A 23,186-nucleotide genomic window follows, 5' to 3' on the forward strand; every position below is an offset into this window, starting at 1 on the left:
CGTGACCATGCAGTTGTCAGTTAAATTAGCACAGTGCCGAATAGAAAAAATGGCCTGATCATGAAGGGGGTAAAACCTTTCAGAGATTTAAGTGGTTAAAAGAAACCTGTGGCCAGATTATGAACATTCAAGTATGTACATGTTCTTGCCTTCCAGACTGTTGGGAGGAAGGCTTTCCCAGTTTCAGCACTGAACTTGTAAGCCACCATGCCAGGGCCAACCTGTTTTTGCTGTCCAGGCATGTAGGATGATCCAAAGATTGTGCTCTCCTGTTCCAAGCTGCCAGAATGTCGAGTTGCAATGGTCTGGCATGAAATTTGGCGTATGGGACTGTCTCGTAGGAGGCCAAAATTAAGCCTAAAGTGCTGAACTCAGATGTCCAAAATGTCCTGGGCCCAGGTGACCACAAAATCCAACAGATGTCCCCCTAGTTTGACAAATGGTGGCGTCCCCTCACTGTGAGGAGTACTTGCTCATGGGTTTGATAGACTTGGGGGTTAAAAGCTGTGTTTTGGCTTTGGAGGCCTAAGAGAGAGGACATTTCTTAGTTCCTTGGGCACAGTGATTCCCACACGGGGATTTTGCCTGTGGCAAAAGGGTACTCTACCCCTATTCCCCCCCATTACTGGTGACCTTAATGAAGTTGTCATTTTCCATAGAAGGGCGTACTGCGTATCTTGCATTGATGCTCAGCAGTCTAACATGTGGACCAAAATCAGTGCCATTCTGAATATATCGTGTATAAAATCTACCAGCCGATCAAAGCAGAGTAGGACCACAGGTATGAGCTTCAGCTGCTGGAGGACAGGAGAATCCGATAGGATAAAACCAGAATCCTAGGACCTGACCTTGGACCAGACAGCTGAGGTACAGTAAATGGACATGACAGGTTGCAGGGCAGAGCCTTCGAGGCAGAGTAAGGGCTTCTAGCCTTTTATCCACTTGGTCTTTAAACGTGGAGATGTCCTTTACAGATACCTAGTGTTGTTGAGATAGGAAATGACTGTGTCCACAATGGGAACAGATAATTTCCTTAGGAATAACTCCTCAGTAGGCTATTGTTGGGCAAAATGTTTAGGAGGAGCAAAGACTTTATCTGGTTTGGGTCAATCGGAGCCATTTGCAATAGGAAATACAGTGGAAAGGGCTTTTCAGAGAACCCTGACTAGTAACTTTAGACTTTACTCATGCAGTCTGCACATGCCTAGACTTAGAACTAAGCTGAGATGGTATCCTTAAGCTTTGGAGTTATACCTGCAGACTAGGACTCCTTTACAAACTCTTCAAATGAGGAGAGGTACTGTATCCTCTCAATATCCTGAGCTGACCGTGCAGAAACAACTGCAGCCCCAGGAAATTCAGAGATGGACTCTGGAGCATGCTTGTAGCCCCATGTCGGCTATCATCACTGAACATTTTCCCATAAACTCAGATATAGTAGCAAAGAATTCCTTTCTAGATAAAACAGATGAGTTATTTGCCCCTGAAGGCACTAGAGTGCTGTGATCTTGGCTATCTGTGTCAGGTCCCTTAGGGATATACAATGCAAGACTCTCTGGCACTCTTAGCATATGGTTAGCTGATGAGGACCCCTTGTGCCTATGATCCAACGTACTAGATAGTGAAGGATACTCACAAAAGAAAACTGTTGGAGTAGGAAGGGTGACCAGGTCACTGTAAGGCCAAACATCCAAATTATCGGGATCTGATGTGTGTGCTGAGGAGTTTACACCTGCACCTGAAAGGAGGAATGCACATATGCACTAAGGCCACCAAGAGGGGACTTGAGCAAGAGCAATAGATCACAGAACGTGCTGCTCCAGTGCCAAATTAAAAAGGTGCAACTCCCTTTCCCAGCACTAGTAATGCAACAGTTTGTGTTGAAGCCAAAACCCAGCATATTGAAAATCCAGGAATGTAGCACCAAGTAGGCTCCCTGTACAGAAAGAACAAAAGCCTTGCTCACTGCAGATGAGCTCCTAAGGAGGCCATGCGGCACCCCCTCGTGCACAAGCTGCAAGATGTGCCCATTCTGAAGAAACTTTGTAGATTTGAAAAAGGAATCTTGATAAATAGGGAAAGGTATCTCATGAGATGACATCCATATTCCTAGGAGACTACCAAAAAGCTGAGGCTTACTAGGAGTTGGACGGGTTATATTGGGCTCCCCTTTTTAGTGTTGTTTGCCAGTATCCAAACCTTAATGTACCCGATGTACCTGAATACTTCATCCTACTTTAATGTATAACTAAGAAATAAGCTTTAAGGAAGTTGTCTTATCAGAAATAAAAATTGAACTGCATGTTTATTGGTTCATGTTTAAGTACTAATCTTTTGTAAAAAGAATAGCTAAAGATACCGTAGTAATTCACATCTTTTCAGCTCTTCCCCTGCACGAAACTAGATTTGTGGGTGAGAGCTTGTTTGAAAATCTTATGTGTTTACAGTGACAGAAAAGCTATCTTATACAGTTTTGTTTCGTATTTATGCTGTTTCAACATTCTCCTATGACTAAGCCCATGAAAACTCTGGTTGCTCACAACTATGGTTGAAATGCTTTTAGGTGCTCTTTTAGGTCTGTTTCCTTCTAAGTACTTAGACACTTTGAACAATTAAAATGTGTATGGGAAAAAAAGCATTGTGTTTTGAAGAAAGAAAACATTGCAAAGCCCTGTGCATGGTGTTTCCAGTCTGTGGTTCTTGTGCCTTCAATATTACTTATATTTTCAGTGTTTGCAAAACCGTGTTTTATGGGGAAGAGGGGGATGCCAGAAGGCAGAGCATCTGCAGTTTATTTGCTGTGTGCATGTGACATTCCTTAAGCTGACATGCCCCCTGCCCCAGCTAACACTCCTCTTCTTCCTGGCTGATATGCCCTGGGATGACTTTAGTGCTTCTACTGTTAAAAGGGTGAATTGCTCCACAGTGCCTGCAGCTATATGTCACTGAGGGGTGCATTCACTATATCTGGTCTCCCACAGTACACAGAACATGGAAATACAATTATTTTAGTAAATATAAACTGCTAAATACCTTTTTTTATCAGCAGTTAGAGCAGTCTTGTGACTTCTATCAGTGTCCAGTTGAGCACATGTTAAAGCTTGTAGGAGGAGTTTTCATTCTGCTGTAGTAGGAGGACACAAAACTCCTGACCTGTCTGGACAGTGCTGATTTGGCCCTGTGCTGATCACATGCACTCTCCCAAGAAAAAAAAAAGAAGCAATACACACCAAACTGCACATGTGCAGAGGGACTCCACATGATATGTCTTATCAGGAGAAAAGAGAAGGATCAGAGAAGTCAGGATAAAACAGCGTTTTTACACAATGCAGAGGATTATCCCCTTAGGTTCCACAGCGAGTATAACAAGCACCCTTTATTGCATATCCAGACTGATTTTACTGTTGTGGGTTTAGTAACACTTTTTAAAAGCTATTTTTTTTTGTTTTCTTTGTTAATTAGCTTCAGATAGAATACAACCCCTACCAGGTTCTTATGGCTCTCTTTTTGTGAAAATTCAAACCCTCTTAAGTTCTGGTAATCATTGTAACAAAGTCAGAAAGTGAAGAAAAAACATTTTACAGTTATCACCCAAACAAGAAGTGAGGGTAAATTTGGCAATGGGGACAACTGTTCTGGTGACATCTTTCTAACAGTGAAATTCCCCTCTTTGTATAGATTTTCTCTTTCTTCATATTACTTTTTTAATATTGTAACCTCTGATGAGGAAATAAAGGGAAGTCTTGACAGTGGGAAACAGCAATAAACTTACAGGGTTTTGGGTCTTCCCTAATGTAATCAAAACCGAATTTTAAAACATCTGTTTTCATGAGCTGGAACATGTCCCTTTTTCCCATGTCCCTCACGGTTAGCCCATTAATGTGATGGGCAGTCTCACTGTCCAACAGCAGGGCATAGGTCATAAGGAGGTGCTGTCAGGTCCTTCTCAAGACAATTGTGCTTATCTGAGCTTCTGGACATCAAGGTTCTCGCATTAAAAACAGACCCTATGTTTGCGCCTGGAAGTACACAGGTATGCTGGATTAGGTCACTAATACTTTCAAAATGATTGCAGTTGGAGGAAAGTTATTTCCTAGTTTAAATGTAATATGCAAAGCTTCTTTCATTTTGTCTGTCTTAATTGTTATAGTCTGTAGTTGTGGTGGTGAAGTACAAATTTCTACACTGTAGTCTGATTTTGGACAAAGCCTTTTTTTAAAAACTGTTTTGTTTTCTCAGCAGCGTACCTTGGAAAAATACAGATCACACATAGTATGCCGGGAAAACACAGAAAGGTACTACCCTATTTTGTTGCATTTTTTTTTCAGTAACAAACACAAGACCTATTTTTTACATTCCTTTTTTGTTTACTGGGCTGTTTATGTGTGGCCAATAAAATGTTTATTACCACTGTAGTCCTCTTAGGTTACTTTTGCATTGTTTTCAATTTGTTCATTGTGGAATGTGGTGGTGGTTTACAGCTCGTCTGTAGCCTAAGTCTTTCTTTTGTTTCTCAACTGTAACCCTAATTGTAGTCAGTAAAAAGAAAGACACATCTTTGTTGGGGGTTCTTTAGTTTAGTGACCCTTATTCTTTAAAGAAAAAAAAAAATCACAAAAGCCTCAGGGAAAAAAAAAAAGATTTAAGTGAAATACAGGGGTGGAGGACAGACCCTCATCCCAAAAAAGCTGACATGAATTCACATGAGCTTGATAAGGCACAGATCGTGTCCAGATTGAATGAACATTATGAGATGGTAATGAGCGTAGAAGGTATGGTGTGACAGTAGCATCATGGCCATATGTATCTAAGTAGTGGGAGGAGTGTTCTCATTCACATCAAGAACAATTGGGAGTCACACAAACAGTAAAGTATGGAAATGGGAGAGGTGGGAAGGAGGGGAGCTTAGCCAAGGCAAAACTGCAATTTCAACTTCAGTTGGTTCTGGTTGTAGGAGAGGCAGGGGATGAGGATAGAGCGGATGGAAAATACAAGGTTATTAAAAGGTTTGTATTTCCGTCATGCAATCTACTTGTCAGTTCTTTCGTTCTCATAATGGGATTCAGTTCAGTGGTCACATCTGTTATGTTAGCGTTGGGAACAGTTGCAGACCTCTTATGTTCTGGGGATAATTATTCCACCTGTAGAAATTAAAAACCTCAATAGGCCTTGTTTGGTCACCTTAAATGGTCTGTACCTGACTGGCCATGCACTTTGTAAAGCTCACATGTAATGATTTTTCCCAGCCAGCTTTGGTCATTTATAGTATGTCTAGGTTGTAGGTATCTCTGAAAAAATAGAAAAAAAATTTCTGCTTTGCCTCTCTGCTTTCTAACTTGAGCCTTGTGCTTTAAATAGAGGTAATCAGAAAGTTGATGGTCGGTCGACACAAGCAAATGGGGTTAAATCATCTCAGAACTTTCGGGTTGCTTTTGTGAAGGGTAAGTGCAATGTATAAAACTAGGGTTTAATTGATTTTGTGAAATCTAATCTAATAATGCTATAGCAGATTTACAAATAAACTAATAAAATGTAACACGTTTTTTTTTTATTTAATATTCTTATTAATACAAATTAGACCACCTATTTTTTCATTTTCTCTATTTCCCATTTTGGAGATTTTCTGTACTACTGATGCTTGTTGCACTATGGCAGGGGTTAGGGGGGACACAGGAAGCAATAAAAAAAAAAAAAAAAAAAAATATATATATATATATATATATATATATATATAATTTTTTTTTTTTTTTCAGTGAAGGAAATAAGTTTTTGATCCCCTGCTGATTTTGAATGTTTGCCCACTCACAAAGAAATGATTAGTCTAAAAATCGAATGGTAGGTGTATTGTAACACTGAGAAACAGAATAGCAACAAAAAATTCAAAAGAAATGCATGTCTAACAAATTATGCACGGATTTGCATGTTCATGAGGGAAATAAGTATTTGATCCCCTTCACAAAACATGACTTAGTACTTGGTGGCAAATCCCTTGTTGGCAATCACAGATGTCAGATGTTTCCTGTAGTTGGCCATCAGGTTTGCACACATCTCAGGAGGGATTTTGGCCCACTCCTCTTGGCAGATCCTCTTCAAGTCATTAAGGTTTGGTGGCTAACGTTTGGCAACTTGAACTTTCAGCTCCCTCCACAGATTTTCAATTGGATTAAGGGGTGGAGACTGGCTAGGCCACTCCAGGACCTTAATGTGCTTCTTCTTGAGCCACTCCTTTGTTTCCTTGGCCGTGTGTTTTTGGTCATTGTCATGCTGGAACACCCATCCATGACCCATTTCCAATGCCCTGGCTGAGGGAAGAAGGTTCTCACCCAAGATTTTAACGGTGCAGTTGTCCTGTCCCCTTAGCAGAAAAACACCCCCAAAGCAGAATGTTTCCACCACCATGTTTGACAGTTTGGATGGTGTTCTTGGGGTCATAGGCAGCTTTCCTCCTCCTCCAAACACGGCGAGTTGAGTTGATGCCAAAGAGCTCGATTTTGGTTTCATCTGACCACAACACTTTCAACCAGTCCTCCTCTGCATCATTCAGATGTTCAGTGGCAAACTTCAGATGGGCCTGGACATGTGCTTTCTTGAGCAGAGGGACCTTGCAGGCACTGCAGGATTTAAATCTTTATCGGCGTAGTGTGTTACCAATTGTTTTCTTGGTGACTGTGGTCCCAGCTACCTGTAGATCATTGTCTAGATCAGCAATGGGCAAACTACGGCCCGCGGGCTGTATACGGCCCGGAGGACCTTTTAATCCGGTCCGCGGAGCTAGGCTCCTCTCACAGTCCGCCCTGAAGACTGGTGTAGCATGAAAATCTGTCTCCTATGAGGATCTGTCCCCCTCGACGTATCTGCGCATGTGCCGGAGATCGCCGATCGGCTGCTAATGCCTGAAACTGGCACATGCGCAGATACGTCGAGGGGGACAGATCCTCATAGGAGACAGATTTTCATGCTACACCGGAACGGCGCGGGAACACTGCGAGAGGAACGCGCGGAGCAAAGGTAAGTGAATTGACACAGGGGGGACTTGGGGGATGAATTACTATAGGGGGGATGAATTACTATATGGGGGATGAATTACTATGGGGGATGAATTACTATATGGGGGATGAATTACTATGCTTACTATGGGGGAATATTACTATACTTACTATGGATGACACATACACATCATTCATCTACTCTTGGTCCGGCCCCTGGGTCCAATATATGAACCCATTGCGGCCCTCAAGTCAAAAAGTTTGCCCACCCCTGGTCTAGATCCTCGCGTGTAGTTCTGGGATCATTCTTCACTGTTCTTATGATCATTGACACTCCACGAGCTGAGATCTTGTATGGTGCACCAGACCTAGGGAGACTGACAGTTGTTTTGTGTTTCTTCCATTTGCGAATGATTGCACCAACTGTTGTCACCTTCTCACCAAGCTGCTTGGTGATCGTTTTGTTGCCCAGTCCAGCTTTGTGTAGGTCTACAATCTTGTCCCTGACATCTTTGGACAGCTCTTTGGTCTTTGCCATGGTGGAGAGTTTGGAATCTGATTGTTTGATTGCTCCTGTGGACAAGTGTGTTTTATACAGCTAACAAAATGAGATTAGCAGAACTCCTTTTAAGAGACTGCTTCTAATTTCAGCTTGCTACCTGTATGAAAGACACCTGGTAGCCAGAAATCCTGCAGAATGATAGAGGATCAAATACTTATTTCCCCCCACGAACATGCAAATCAGTTCATAATTTGTTTAGACATGCATTTCTTTTGAGTTTTTTGTTGCTATTCTGTCTCTGTGTTACAATACACCTACCATTCTATTTTTGGACTGATCATTTCTTTGTGAGTGGGCAAACATTCAAAATCACCAATGGATCAAATACTTAACACACACACACACACACCTTTCCCGAAGTGAAGGAAAAAATCTTGTCAGAATGAATTAAAGAAAAGAAAATTGAAACATGTTTTCTACATGTATACTAAAGGGACATGGTACCATATTGCCTAGTTTCAGAAACCCCTATGTGTGTGATATTAGTGATAGGGCTTTACAGTCAGTAGAAATATCCCTCAATTTTCTCACCATTGCTGTCTTGTGCGGACCTTTGACTTTGTCAAAATATGGAAAGGCTATTTCTTATTAATAATATTAAATGAACTGTGATATTTAAAATGATACCTAGTAGAAAAACCCTGGACAAGGTAATTATGTAGAAAAAACATTTGCATAAAAGTTCTTCCAGCTTGACCTAGCCAGCAAGCAAATTTTTGGGGCAGGTTAACCCTGTGCATTCATTTAAGCCTATGAGAATTGACATTTATATTTGGCACAAACCTTTCATCATCATCATCATCATCTAATTGCAGCACACCAACAGCTTTTAACGTATGAGTTTTGCACTTGTGGACCCAATCTACTCAGTGACTCTTAATCTTAACAGTACATCTAGAATGTAAAAAAATACAATCTGATTAAAAAACTAAAACGTTTTGATTGCATAAGTATCCATAAAGGCATAGATTATCCCTGGGACTTTGAATGCGGCACAACACATGCAATCAGTAAATAACACACACACATTTGTCTGAAGTACCATTTTTCTTTAACAAATGAATGTTCATATTAAAATTGTTTCTTTAGAATGAGATCTGTGAGTAATCATGTCCATAACAAAAATCATGTAGATAAAGGGAGGGGGGAGAAAGGATTGTGTTTTCTTTCATTTAAAAAAAAAAAAAAAAAAAAAAAAAAAAGCTTTGAAACTTTACTAACAAAAACAGTACCCCTCTGCAGTGGGGATAAATATCAAAACCATATATAATACTTCTCAGATTGTTATATTAGTAAAGAGAGAGAGAGAGCACAGTCCATTCATTTAGTACATTGCTTTATCCAGTGATCTGTCTAGCCAATGAGTATGCTCCCAGCCATATTTGCAAGAGAACTTCCAGCTGTATGTACAGATGCTATGGTGCTAGCAACAGCCGGATCATGGAGGCAAGTTTGGTAGTAGATCAGCAGCCTATAATCATTAGGAGGTGATTCAACTTGTATCACAGAAAAATTATATTTTTGATGTAGATATTGTTATAAAAATTCCAAATAAATTCTATTAAATTTCAGGTTGTAACACTGAAGCCTTGGAAGTGAAGTTATGCAGCGCAGTACTATCACAAAGATAAATACTATAAGGCCTCAATTCAACCATACCAGGGGAGCCATATGTGCAGCATATAGCCTGCCATACAAGTAGATGTCTGGACAAGGCCATGCTTTTGTAAATGCTGCTGCTTCTGTGCATTGGCATTTACCAGCAAATTCATGTTTGACTTATGTGAAAATCCGCACCAATGTGTACAAGACTACGAATGGGTACCAACCCACAGCTACCACACAGGCCATATTTAAGACATCACAGTATGGTGATGGTTTTCAGCACAAGTGTGGAAGTGACCTCAGATTACATATGTGGGTGGAGGGCACTTTCCCCACAGTGATACTAGAGGGGGGCCTGCCTGCGTGTGATTGTAAAGTGGGCAATCACAGCTGCCATATTTGTGGCTTCCAACTGCCAACTGTGTCAGCCTCTAAAAGAGCTCAGAAAGGCAGATATGGCTCAACGGGGGGTGTTAATGGCCACTACCGTTAAGCCGACACATAATTGCTTGCTCCCAGCATCTTGCCAGATGCCCTTCTCTTACTGCCTTGCCACCAACATTTGCAGTGCTCCCACTACAGCCAGGACAACAGCCCCTCTGCCACCAGCACACCTGCATTTCCACAAGGTAGTTGAGGGTGGTTGTAGAGTAGGCCGCATGCATATATATATATATATATATATATATATATATATGAATATATATATTTACACACTGTATTGCCAAGAGTATTGGGACGCCTGCCTTTACACGCACATGAACTTTAATGGCATCCCAGTCTTAGTCTTACCACCTTTTGCAGCTATAGCAAATTCAACTCTTCTGGGAAGGCTGTCCACAAGGTTTAGGTGTCTGTCTGTGGGAATGTTTGACCATTATTTCAGAAATGCATTTGTGATTTGTCACTAGAGAACACGTTGGCACTGCTCTAGAGTCCAGTGGCAGCCTGCTTTACACTACTGCATTCAACACTTTGCATTGTACTTGGTGATGTCAGGCTTGGATGCAGCTGCTCGGCCATGGAAACCCATTCCATGAAGCTCTCTAGGCACTGTTGTGCTAATCTGAAGGCCACACAAAGTTTAGAGGTCTTTAGCTATGGACTCTGCAGACATTTGGTGACTTCCTCGCACTGTGCGCTTCAGCATGCGTAGACCCCGCTCCGTCATATTACGTTTTCCTACCATTTCGTGGCTGAGTTGCTGCTGTTCCCAGTTGCTTCCACTTTGTTATAATACCACTAACAGTTGGCCGTGGAATATTAAATAGCAAGGAAATTTCACAGATGGACTTATTGCACAGGTGGCAACCTATCACGGTACCACGCTTGAATTCACTGAGCTCCTGAGAGCGACCCATTCTTTCACAAATGTTTGTAGAAACAGTCTGCATGCCTAAGCGCTTGATTTTATACACCTGTGGCCATTGAGGTGACTGGAACACCTGAATCCAATTATTTGGAGGGTTGTCCCAATATGTGTGTGTGTGTACATACACTCTGAAGTGTATTCTTAATCAGAACCCTAACCTTGATGGTAAATACTGCTATCCGTAAACCTGATGTAGTAAATTAGGAATTATTTAATTTTGGTATTTATGCAGCATGTAAAACAAGTATTGAACATGTCACAATTTTTCTAGGTAAATAGGTGCTATTGACATGAAATTTTCACCATATGTCGATAACCACTCATGCAATCCATACATACAAAGAAAACAAAATAAATAAGTTCAGAAATGAAGTTATGTGTAATAAAATGGAATGACACAGTGAAAAAGTATTGAACACATGAAGAACGGGAGGTGCAAAAAGGCATGGAAAGCCAAGACGCAAGCTGAAATCTTTCAGTAATTAGAAAGCAATCCTGCCTCTTGTCATTGCAAATTAATATCAGCTGGTTCAGTCTCTAATGGCCTATAAAAGGTGTCTCATTACCAGGGTGTTACATAAGAAACATCTCATGATGGGTAATAGCAAGGAGCTCTCAAGACCTTTGCAAGCTTATTGTTGCAAAATATACTGATGGCATTGGTTACAGAAGGATTTCTGAATGTTCCAGTGAGCACTGTTGGGACCATAATCCGGAAGTGAAAAGGACATAATTTCACCATAAACCGACCAGGAGTTCCTCGCAAGATTTCTGACAGAGAAGTGAAAAGAATTATCAGAAAAGTTGTCCAAGAGCCAAAGACCACTTGTAAAGGGCTTCAGAAAGACCTGGAATTAGCAGATTCAATTGTTAAAAGAAAACATTAAGTAATGCACTCAATCACCATGGCCTGTATGCACACTCAGCACGCAAGACTCCACTTATGAAGAAAAAGCATGTTGAAGCTCGTTTAAAGTTTGCTGCACAACAATTAGACAACCCTGTGAAATACTGGGACAATATAGTCTGGTCAGACGAGACCAAAATTTTAACTCTTTGGATGCCATAATACTCATTATGTTTGGAGGTCAAATGGCACTGCCTTCCTCCAAAAACACCATTCCAACAGGGAAGTTTGGAGGTGGGATTGCATGGATTGGTACCGACCTGAAAATTTCATGTCAATAGCATCTTTAGAAATATATTTACTGAGAAAATAGGTGGCGTGTTCAATACTTATTTTACCTGCTGTAAGAATAAAGACCTGTTGCTTTTTAGTGTCTGTTTTGATTGGTGGCATTTGTGCAGATTGCTCTTCTTTGCTTCTGTCTACCCTAAGCAAATGTTTGGATTAATAGAATGGAAATCTTACTTTACGGTTTGGCCACAGTGCAGGTGTACCCTTGAGTTTAGTGCAGTTAACCTGCGGTTTCCTATTTCTATTATATCTTGTGTTTTTGGTGCGTTTTCTGAAACCACACCAAAGATGCCACAGGAAGGAGTTTTTGGTGCGTTTCCAGAAAATGTGGCAAAAACGTGGGATAATAATTAGGTATGTACCAAAATTCCGGCTGCCGAAACCTATCTGTCAAAAATAGCCCTATCACATTTTGCAGATATGAAAAAAGTGAGCCGATACATGTGCCAATAATTGTGGCCTGAGGGGTGGAGTATTTGTCCGGAGGGTTTGGGGAGCTGTGTGTATTGCAGATGGGGCGGGGGCGTAAAAAGGCAGGAGAAGGGGGTAAGCAGTGTATACAATGAAGGAACAGGGTAAACAGACAGGCTCCCTTACTTGCCGCCTCTGAATGTCATTGCCAGTTTTTAAATGCAAATGCCGGCTTTTTTTTCTTCACTTTATTGCTCCAAGAAGGAGCTCTCATTTTCCCTGCCGCTAAAGTAAACAAAGGGGCAGAGGGCACCCAGTGACATTACCCAGCGACCCCTGTCCCTTTGTTTACTTTAGCGGCAGGGAGCTATAAAGTGAAGAGCAAAAAAAAAAAGCCGGCATTTGGATTTAAAAACCGGCAATGACCATTAGCGACGGCAAGTGAGGGAGCCTGTCTGTATACACTGTTCCCTCAATGTATACACTGCTCCTCTCCTGCCCCCCTCCTTGCACACACGGCACCCCCTTCTCCTCCCCCCTTCAAAGAGGACCTGTCACTTGTATGCTATCACATACGGGACTATTAGTCCCCTATGTACTAGCAATAAAATTATAAGTTAAACAAAAACACATTAAACGTAAAAAAAAAAGAGAAACAAAAGAAAAATTAAAGCCTCCCCACCCAAACATATACGCAGACATTTCGGTTTTTGGCCAAGTGCATCCTGAAATTTCTGTTTCGGCACCAGAATTTGCATTTCGGTGCACCACGAATAGTAGTATTGGAAACCACGAGTACACCCTCGCTGTGGCCAAGCTGCAGCTCAGCAATGTGAAACAGCCCTTAAAAAGTTGACATAGGCCTCAAATTTCATTAGGTAGTGTATTTCAGCCACTGCTTTCAGACAGCGTAACTGTGACATGTAGATGGATTCTATCTGTACACTGCTCTCATGCACCACCAATCTGCTTTTGACAGATACAAGTTACCTGTCAATATTGTAGTACGGTTTTCACATAATTGTAGTTATCTGTAATTCCACTTTAAAGAATACAAACTCAAATCTGACTTCAATGGTGGCTTTTCTTTTCTAACAATTATTTGTTCTTTCCTAATTCCAGATGAGTAATTATTTGGATTTAGTCAAATGTCAATCAAATTATAGCTATTCTATAGGCAAAAATATTTAAAAGAACATTTCTTTGTCTTTTGTTTTTAGATGCAACACAGGAAGTTGGGTCGGGGCATGAAACGTGTGGCGAGACCTCTTCTGAGAGTTACAGTTCACCACCTAGCCCCCGCCATAACAGGAGGGAGAGTTTTGAAAGTGAAGAAGAGAAAGACAGAGGTTGGCACCAAAAAGGGCAGCTTGTATGAATGGGAAAATGGATTCAGTGTAATAATGGGGTAGTCCGGTTTTGAACTTACAGTCAGGTCCATAAATATTGGGACATCGACACAATTCTAACATTTTTGGCTCTATACACCACCACAATGAATTTGAAATGAAACAAACAAGATGTGCTTTAACTGCAGACTGTCAGCTTTAATTTGAGGGTATTTACATCCAAATCAGGTGAACGGTGTAGGAATTACAACAGTTTGCATATGTGCCTCCCACTTGTTAAGGGACCAAAAGTAATGGGACAATTGGCTTCTCAGCTGTTCCATGGCCAGATGTGTGTTATTCCCTCATTATCCCAATTACAATGAGCAGATAAAAGGTCCAGAGTTCATTTCAAGTGTGCTATTTGCATTTGGAATCTGTTGCTGTCAACTCTCACGCTGAGATCCAAAGAGCTGTCACTATCAGTGAAACAAGCCATCATTAGGCTGAAAAAACAAACCCATCAGAGAGATAGCAAAAACATTAGGCGTGGCCAAAACAACTGTTTGGAACATTCTTAAAAAGAAGGAACGCACCCGTGAGCTCAGCAACACCAAAAGACCGGGAAGACCACGGAAAACAACTGTGGTGGATGACCGAAGAATTCTTTCCCTGGTGAAGAAAACACCCTTCACAACAGTTGGCCAGATCAAGAACACTCTCCAGGAGGTAGGTGTATGTGTGTCAAAGTCAACAATCAAGAGAAGACTTCACCAGAGTGAATACAGAGGGTTCACCACAAGATGCAAACCATTGGTGAGCCTCAAAAACAGGAAGGCCAGATTAGAGTTTGCCAAACGACATCTAAAAAAGCCTTCACAGTTCTGGAACAACATCCTATGGACAGATGAGACCAAGATCAACTTGTACCAGAGTGATGGGAAGAGAAGAGTATGGAGAAGGAAAGGAACTGCTCATGATCCTAAGCATACCACCTCATCAGTGAAGCATGGTGGTGGTAGTGTCATGGCGTGGGCATGTATGGCTGCCAATGGAACTGGTTCTCTTGTATTTATTGATGATGTGACTGCTGACAAAAGCAGCAGGATGAATTCTGAAGTGTTTCGGGAATATTATCTGCTCATATTCAGCCAAATGCTTCAGAACTCATTGGACGCTTCACAGTGCAGATGGACAATGACCCAAAGCATACTGCAAAAACAACCAAAGAGTTTTTTAAGGGAAAGAAGTGGAATGTTATGCAATGGCCAAGTCAATCACCTGACCTGAATCCGATTGAGCATGCATTTCACTTGCTGAAGACAAAACTGAAGGGAAAAAGCCCCAAGAACAAGCAGGAACTGAAGACAGTTGCAGTAGAGGCCTGGCAGAGCATCACCAGGGATGAAACCCAGCGCCTGGTGATCTCTATGCATTCCAGACTTCAGGCTGTAATTGACTGCAAAGGATTTGCAACCAAGTATTAAAAAGTGAAAGTTTGATTTATGATTATTATTCTGTCCTATTACTTTTGGTCCCTTAACAAGTGGGAGGCATATATGCAAACTGTTGTAATTCCTACACCGTTCACCTGATTTGGATGTCAATACCCTCAAATTAAAGCTGACAGTCTGCAGTTAAAGCACATCTTGTTCGGTTCATTTCAAATCCATTGTGGTGGTGTATAGAGCCAAAAATGTTAGAATTGTGTCGATGTCCCAATATTTATGGACCTGACTGTATATCAAAGAGTTGGAAGTCAATATTGAAAAATAGTGTTTTTCTACACATTTTTGTTAACATTGCTATGGCATTAAGGATGGAAGCACAGGCAATTTTGTTAGTACAATCTTGCTACTAAGCATATGTTAACGATTGTTCAGTATACGTAGGGAATAGTGAAGTGTAGCATATTGGAACGATTAACCTCTAATAATAACATCATGCTCTAAATTTGTGTACTCAATAGCTTTTACATTCACCTATGTCTGATTGCTGATGATTTTAGTAGCATGATTGAATGAGCAAAAATTGGCTATAGGCACCCAGTTTTAAATGCACTGAAGCTTGCAGCTCGCAAGTTCTACTTGCGCCAGTTAACCTACCAGCATGTGTTTGGAGCATGAGAGGAAACCAGAGTACCAGGAGGATAACCAAACGGGCACAAGGAGAACATGCAAACTCCAGGCAGGTAGTGCCATCTTAGGGATTTGAACTGATGACCTTAATTTAGGCTAAATAAGTCATTTAAAAAAAGTTATTACACTTTTATCTGTCTAGTCTAAGTGACAAGACAGTGAAAGCATGATTATCTTTCTAACCGAGCCATGGTTACTTCTGCTACACTCCTTTCTAAAACAACTATCGGGGGGGGCTACAGGTTTGAAATGTATTTTCTGTCTTATGACTTCAAGATTGGTCTTCTAAAACATAAAAGCAGCTTAAAGTGGTTCTAAAGTCAAAACTACTTGATCCTACCCTCCCCCCTAAACACTTACCCGAGTCCTCTCTCGATCCAGTGATGTGCCCATGTGCAGCCCTACTCCTCTCTTCCTTTTCTTATAGATGACACAGGCAGCAGTGGGAACCATAGGCTCCTGCTGCTGTCAGTCAAATACTATGAGGTGGGAGCGTGGCAGGGCCATGCTGTGTGCCAATGGATGAACACAGCCTGGCTCAGGAGCATGCCTGCACATGTGCTCCCATTGCACATGGCTTCTTGAGGGTGAACACAGAGAAGAGGAGCAGAGAGTTCCCTCAGGGGACTCAAGACTGTACAGGTAAAGTAAGGGACCACTCTGTGCAATACCTATAAAGTATTTAATAAAGTTTTTATTTTTTAAGAAAAAATGTGCCTTTAGAACCACTTTAAGGTATATACAGCTGCATCATCTCTAGGAAATGCTGCTGACTGTACATAAGCATGCACAGGGTGGAACAAACTGCTTGACAAGTCATTTTAGAATATCATACTTTTACTGTATAGTGAGTTGCCTCATTCAAACTACATCAGGTGTATGAACTGCAGTTGTGGACTGCTTATTTCATACACAATTCCAAGAGGTAATCATTCACCCAGAGTATAGTAGTGTTTTAGAAATCCAAAACCAATTTATTGCTTTTAAAAAGTAAAAATGTCACAGACCCATATGAATTGAAAATAAGCACATTATGATTAGATATGCCAGCAGTCCAGGTTTACTTTAAAATCAGCTGAGGGTTACTTTTAAGATCACATTTAAAAAGCTTAATTGGTTTTCAAATTGTTTCGAAATTCTTATAGTATCATTACTTGTTTATAAAACAATATACAACTGCAAATGTCTTCAGTTTATCATAATCATATTCTCAACTGTTCCCAGTTTCATTTCTGTTTGATATATTTTTTTTTAACAGACACAGACAGCAATTCAGAGGATTCTGGCAAACATGTTCCTGGATTCCCAACTTTTGGTTCAGTAAATACATCATCAGCCAAGTTATCTGACCACCTTACTAGTAATGAAGAAAGTATTGATGAACCCTTGAATGGTCGCAACTTTACGCAGTTTCCTCTTTTGAATACATTGCACTCCATGATGGCATCTAACATAGAGAAGTTGGAGCCTGGGCATCCACTTCCGACAGAAGGAAAAACTCTGGGTATGATAGTCAGCCCAGTTTCTATTCCCCCTGTGAGAGAGGTTATTCACCAGAGTTCCATTGGAATTGGTGTTGCCACTGTAGCCTCCACCATAGGGGAGCCAGAGAAGTGCATTGATATACTGAAATCCTCAATGCCTGTCCCTTCCACTTTTCTTCCAAGGAACTGTTCACCCAGCAGCCCCGCTTTGCAAATGCCAGTTCACAGGCTGAAAGTACCAACTCAGGGGTCAGCAGAGGCTTGTACTGTTAATGGATCAACACAGACTAATATGGGTTTGGGAACTGCCAATGCTGGATTTATTTCATTTCACAACCATGCGGGCTTTACAGCTTCTCCTGTGACTGCTTCAGAACCTCTCAGTAAACCAATTTCACAAGTAGCAAGTCTTAATCAGGTAGTGCCTCATCTGGATGGAAATTTGGGGATTGCATCTCCGACTACCAATGTGAAGTTGGTTCTTTCAAGCACTAACTTGACCCCAGCACCTTCAACAGTCCCGTACCCTCTTTCTGGACCATCACTTCCAAGTGGAGTGTTACCTGCTCCTAACACCAATGTGCTGAATGCTGCTGCTCCTCAGCCAACTAATATTGGTATAGGTCAGGTGCAGTCTGCCGTTCCCCTCACTGTTCCTACCCATAGCCCTGGTCCTGCACCCAGTCCAAGCCCTGCGTTGACCCACAGTACTGCACAGAGTGATAGCACTTCTTTCATTAGTGCGGCAGTTGGTAATACTAGCACAAATGGCACGCTTTTATCACCACAGCAAATGGGCACTGGGGCATGTGTCTCTTGTGGACGTCGATGCAGTTGTGGAGTACCGATGGGCAGTTACTATTATCCTAATCCAATCCCTGGACAGATGTTCACTCGAGTTCCATTTCCATTTCCTATGCCATCAATCTGCAATAGCACCTACCTCAACCAAGCACACCAGAGCAATGGAACACACTATCCTGTCTTCCTGCATCAGCCTCCCTATAACAATGGACTAATGCATGACCCTGTGCTTGGTGGCCAGGCCAACTATGGCATGCAGCAGATGGCAGGGTTTGCTAGGTTGTACCCAATTTACCCAGCAACCAATGTAGTAGGCAACGCTAATGGATCGGTGGCTAAGAAAAATGGCAATATCTCATGCTTCAACTGTGGGGTAGCTGGTCATTATGCACAGGACTGTAAGCAACCACCTATGGAGGCCAATCAGCAAGGTAATCGTGATACTTCCCAGAGGACTTGTTTCTAAATTTTCTTGTTTCTTCTGTTTCAACATGATTGGTATTTGGGTGTGTGTGTGTGTGCGCGCACGCGTGTGTGTCCTGTTCTCCCACTTTGCTGGCCACAATGGTGTAGACCATTCTAATGAATCATTCTGACCATTTGCTAAAAACTGAAAACAAGCTGGTAAAGTCCCTCTGTATTTGTTTTGTATTTTGTGTGTCTAATAACTTAAAACTCCTGTGCCTCTGTAACTCAATGTCTGTCTGTTGTATTGCAAATTTATAATGTGTAACTTGTGTAGCCAAGTGAAGAAATTAAGATAATATTGGGGGATGTAAAAAACTGCCCCCCATAAGACGTTTATTAAGGTTAAGGCTGTTGAATGGGTCTCCACCATGTGTTACTATAGCAACTGTGATGCTCAATCACCCACTGAAAAAGTGCCTTTTTGATTTTGTGCTTATTTACCCCATAAATATTTGTTGAACTTTTTCTAGTTTGTAAACATTGACTCAGAAGTTCTCTTTCCTGTTTTAGGCACTTTCAGGCTGAGGTATGCACCTCTCCCTAATCCCTCTCATGATTCTTTGGATTCTACTGACTGACACCAGTTCACAAAAAAATTATTACATGTACGTTGAATCTACTTGTAACGTTACCATATGGAAAATTCACTTTCCTTTTCATGATGGGTTTAGGAGCTAGAGTGTTTACAACTTCAAGGTGACAAGAAGCCCATTACTGTGCCATGAATTATGTACCTCGAACTGAAGAAGTGTACATGGCATACCGGTTTCAACAGGGCAAGGCCTTACGTGATGAACAGAGGCAAAATAACCTGCCTAGGATGCTTGGATCTACAGTGTGGTGGAAACCGAGATGAAGAGGAATCCCAATGTTTTGCAAAAATGTAAATGTTCCTGATATTTCAGTGACATGTTCCGTTGTTCATTTCTGTGACTTATCTTTGAATCTGTAGTGCATCTTCTGTCTAGCGCACAGTGTATTATGTAAAGCTCTCAGCTGTAGATTCAAAAGTCACAGCAGAAGTTTGGTGTGTAACAGGAAGACAGCAAAGTTCAACTTTGTAAGTGTATTGAAGATGCTTTTTCTTCACCCTTTTGAGTTCTATGTATTAGGTAAAACCATGCCTATAAAACGTAAGAGCTAACACCTCCAAGTCAAAAGCTAGTGAAGTATCTGAATATTTAGTTTCAGATGGTGACTTGGAAGACCTCTCATAACAAGTTATCCTGTTGATGCAGAGAACCCCTTCGCCCCTTTGCATCTGCTGTTATGTTAACTGCAACAGTTTGACGTTTGATTGATAAGTATTTTTATTTTGTAGAAAACAAAATAACCTATGTTATAGGTTTTCTTTAAGCTTATCTGACTGCTGTTGAATTTAGACAGAAATGTTCTGTCAATGCAGTCTGGCTTTGGGTTATCCTTGTGGCAGAGCACAATGGTGCCTCTGCAAGGCATATCCAAGCCTAATTTATTTAACGCTTAAGACATATTACAGTATTTAAGTATGAGAAGTTTCAGTCCTTTATTTTGAAGACTATTCTTGTTAATTGGAAAGAGTAGTAGAGTTAACTATTTAATTGTTCTGTTTATCAAATCTACCACTGAGCATATCTCATAATGTGAAGATGATTATTTTTGTGTTCTTTAAGGATCTGAGGTGGTATTTTTATATGTGTCAGTTGTCTAAACTGAAAACCGCTACATGCATGGTCCATGTTAGTCTGAAAATTGCTATATCAGTATGTGTGGGAAAGCACCCTGCCCTATTACATAAGTGAAACATACAACAAAAGCTAAATGCAACATCTTCGGGAACACACACTTTTATGATGGAGTATAGTGTTTTCCCATGTATGCCCATTTCACTGCTGAAGCAATGATCAGATTAAAGGAAACCTGTAGTGATAGAAAAATAAGAGCTGCCTTCTTAAAATGCCAGTTGCCTGGCTGTTTCTAGTTTCCATGTGTTATAAATCAATGTCCCAGAACTATCATGCACATGTGAAAGTTGGAGTACAGTCAGAACCCCTGATATGCATATTGTTACAAGTCTGTGATGCCAAGTTTTGAAGCCATTGAATCAGCATGAAGACCAGGCTACTAGCATTCTCAGGAGGTGAGGTCAGTAATGGCAGCCTTCATGTTTTTCACAGTACTGTTTTTTCTTTAATATGAGGAAACATATTGTGGTCTTCATTGAAGAAATTCAGTGTGCAAAGACACTATTCTGTCCTTGCCCTTAGGGTCAGTGTCATGTCATCTTAAGATGTTTGCTGCTGTTTTACAGTTTCTATATATATTTTTTAAAAAAGCCAATATATGCACTACAATTTCTTGATTCCAGGTAATGCTTGACATACCCTTGTGCACTGAGGTTATCTGGGAGATAGGTGTGTATTCTGTGTCAAACGGCAGCCATTTACCAGCATAATATTACTGTTTTTTTCCTTGTGCGCATTCCTTTAACTTCCATTTGCTGGGAAGTATTTTTTTTTTTTTTTTGCAGATGCATTTTTTTTTTGTAGGTCCTAATTCTATTCTTTCAGAACAGGTAAATGTAGGCTTGTTATAAACACATATTTAAAATGAAAATATGGTGACTAAAACCATAGAGAATTTTTTTTTAAACTTTAAAATCTTATTGCAAAAAGTCTCTTCTTGAATTTCAAAACTTGAAAAAAAAAAATATATATATTGATGATATCTTGAATTAAACTATTTTTGTCTTCCCCAGCTATACTGCATCAAAATATGATGTTTGAGGATGACAAAATGTGTAGTTGACATAGAAAAAGTTCACAAAAAAGCTTTAATTTAAGAAGAAGAAAATCTTATAAATATTTTATTTGATCTAGGTATTTTGGATATGATTGAACACAGCGAAGGTGTAGTACAAGATTCCTCTTCGGTTAGATTAAGCAGCAAGGATTAAAGCAGCAAAAAGGAGATAGGAGGATTCTACAATACTTCAAGAGTGAGGTGTTACCTTCTCTTTATTTGTATGTTTACCATATTCTTTGATATTTCAATTGTTATGTACTGGAAAGGTTACTTATATTTCTAGAACAGATTCTGAATTTTATGCAAACTTATTTCCTTGAATTAACAGCAATAAAAAAACAGGAAAGCTTTTTGCTCACGTTTCCTATTGATTTATATTTGAACATTGATCTGCAACCTGTAAATACAAAGTAGAAATGGATCATTAGACTTGGATACAAAAAAGTCACACAATGTAGGACATGAATTTTAAACTCTAACAGTATTAGTGCAGAGGAGGAACAAATAAAGAAAATGAATACTCCCCAGCAGTTGGCAACACTATGACCCCTGGGCAGACTAAAACAGACAAACTCAAAACCAGCTCTATAAGGACTCTGCATATTGGGACTATTTTCTTTTGATGGAGGTTTTGAAAACAGAAAATGTTTTTTTTCTAGGACTCTCACCATATGCGAGTTGATAATATCTGGATCTACAGCCATGACCAAAGGTTTTAACAATGACACAAATATTAATTTTCACAAAGTCTGCTGCTTCAGTGTTTTTAGATCTTTTTGTCAGATATTAACATGGTATATTGAAGTATAATTACAAGCATTTCATAAGTGTCAGGTTTTTATTGACAATTACATTAACCACTTGCCCTCCAGAGGATTCCCACCCCCAATGACCAGGCCTCTTTTTGCTATTCGGCGCTGCATTATTTCAACTGACAATTGTGTGGTCATGCAATGCTGTACCTAAATGAAATTTACATCCTTTTTTTCACACAAATAGCTTTCTTTTGGTGGTATTTGATCACCTGTGCTTTTTATTTTTCACACTATAAACAAAAAAAGACCGAACATTTTGAAGAAAAACTATATTTTTTACTTTAGGCTATAAAAAATATATAGTAAACTCAAAGTTAGTCATAAATGTAGGCCAAAATGTATTCTGCTACATGTTTTTGGTAAAAAAAAAAATCCCAATAAGTGTATATTGATTGGTTTGTGTGAAAGTTATAGCATGGGCAGCACAGTGGCTTAGTGGTTAGCACGTCTGCCTTGCAGTAAATGGGTCATGGGTTCGATTCCCGACCATGGCGCCACCTGCATGGAGTTTTCATGTTCTCCCTGTGCTTGCGTGGGTTTCCTCCGGGTTCTCCGGTTTCCTCCCACACTCCAAAGAAATGCTGGTAGGTTAATTGGATCCTTTCTAAATTGGCCCTAATATGTGTATGTATGAATGTGAGTTAGGGACCTTAGATTGTACACCCCTTGAGGGTTAGGGATTGATGTGAATGTACAATATATATGTGTAAAGCGCTGCGTAAATTGACAGCGCTATATAAGTACCTGAAATAAATAAAAAATAAATCTACAAACTGTGGTGTATATATACTGTAATTTACTTCATTTTTTTTTTATGCTATAGAGCGCTGCACTAGCTTAACTGAGAATTGCGCGGTCATGCAATATGGTAGATAAATGAAATTTACATCCTTTTTTTCACACAAATAGAGCTTTCTTTCGGTGGTATTTGATCACCTGTGCACTTTTTTGGCGCTATAAACAAAAAAAGTTTTGAAAAAAAAATGTTTTTGAAAAATACACAATATTTTCTAATTTCTGTCAAAAAATATCCAAAAAACTCAAATTTTTTTATAAATTTAGACCAAAATGTATTCTGCTACATGTTTTTGGTTACAAAAATCCCAATAAGTGTATATTGATTGCTGTGTGTGAAAGTTATAGCGCCTACAAACTATGGTATAGATAATGGAATTTACACAGCTTTTACTTTCTGACTGCCCATCACATTTCTTGAGGTGTAAAATACCAG

General features: G+C 40.2%; 1 protein-coding gene across 3 annotated transcripts in view; it reads left to right on the forward strand.

Moving 5' to 3' along the window:
- The window catches only part of ZCCHC2 (zinc finger CCHC-type containing 2), a 139,425-nt gene extending 116,697 nt beyond the window's left edge, over nucleotides 1-22,728 (forward strand). The window contains exons 10-14 of one of the 3 annotated variants that reach the window (XM_089674863.1): nucleotides 4,240-4,295; nucleotides 5,359-5,441; nucleotides 13,355-13,483; nucleotides 16,859-18,319; nucleotides 18,867-22,728. In XM_089674863.1, coding sequence (XP_089530989.1) covers nucleotides 4,240-4,295; nucleotides 5,359-5,441; nucleotides 13,355-13,483; nucleotides 16,859-18,319; nucleotides 18,867-18,934 — 1,797 coding nt within the window. In that variant the 3' untranslated portion in view covers nucleotides 18,935-22,728. The remainder of the gene's footprint in view (nucleotides 1-4,239; nucleotides 4,296-5,358; nucleotides 5,442-13,354; nucleotides 13,484-16,858; nucleotides 18,320-18,866) is intronic. The other 2 variants (XM_089674865.1, XM_089674864.1) reach the window with 2 other exon arrangements.
- The last annotated feature ends 458 nt before the right edge of the window (nucleotides 22,729-23,186 follow it).

The sequence above is a fragment of the Staurois parvus genome, unplaced genomic scaffold (genome assembly GCF_062004578.1).
Source record: "Staurois parvus isolate SC_StPar_1 unplaced genomic scaffold, SC_StPar_1.0 ptg000153l, whole genome shotgun sequence".
NCBI classification, from domain to species: domain Eukaryota; kingdom Metazoa; phylum Chordata; class Amphibia; order Anura; family Ranidae; genus Staurois; species Staurois parvus.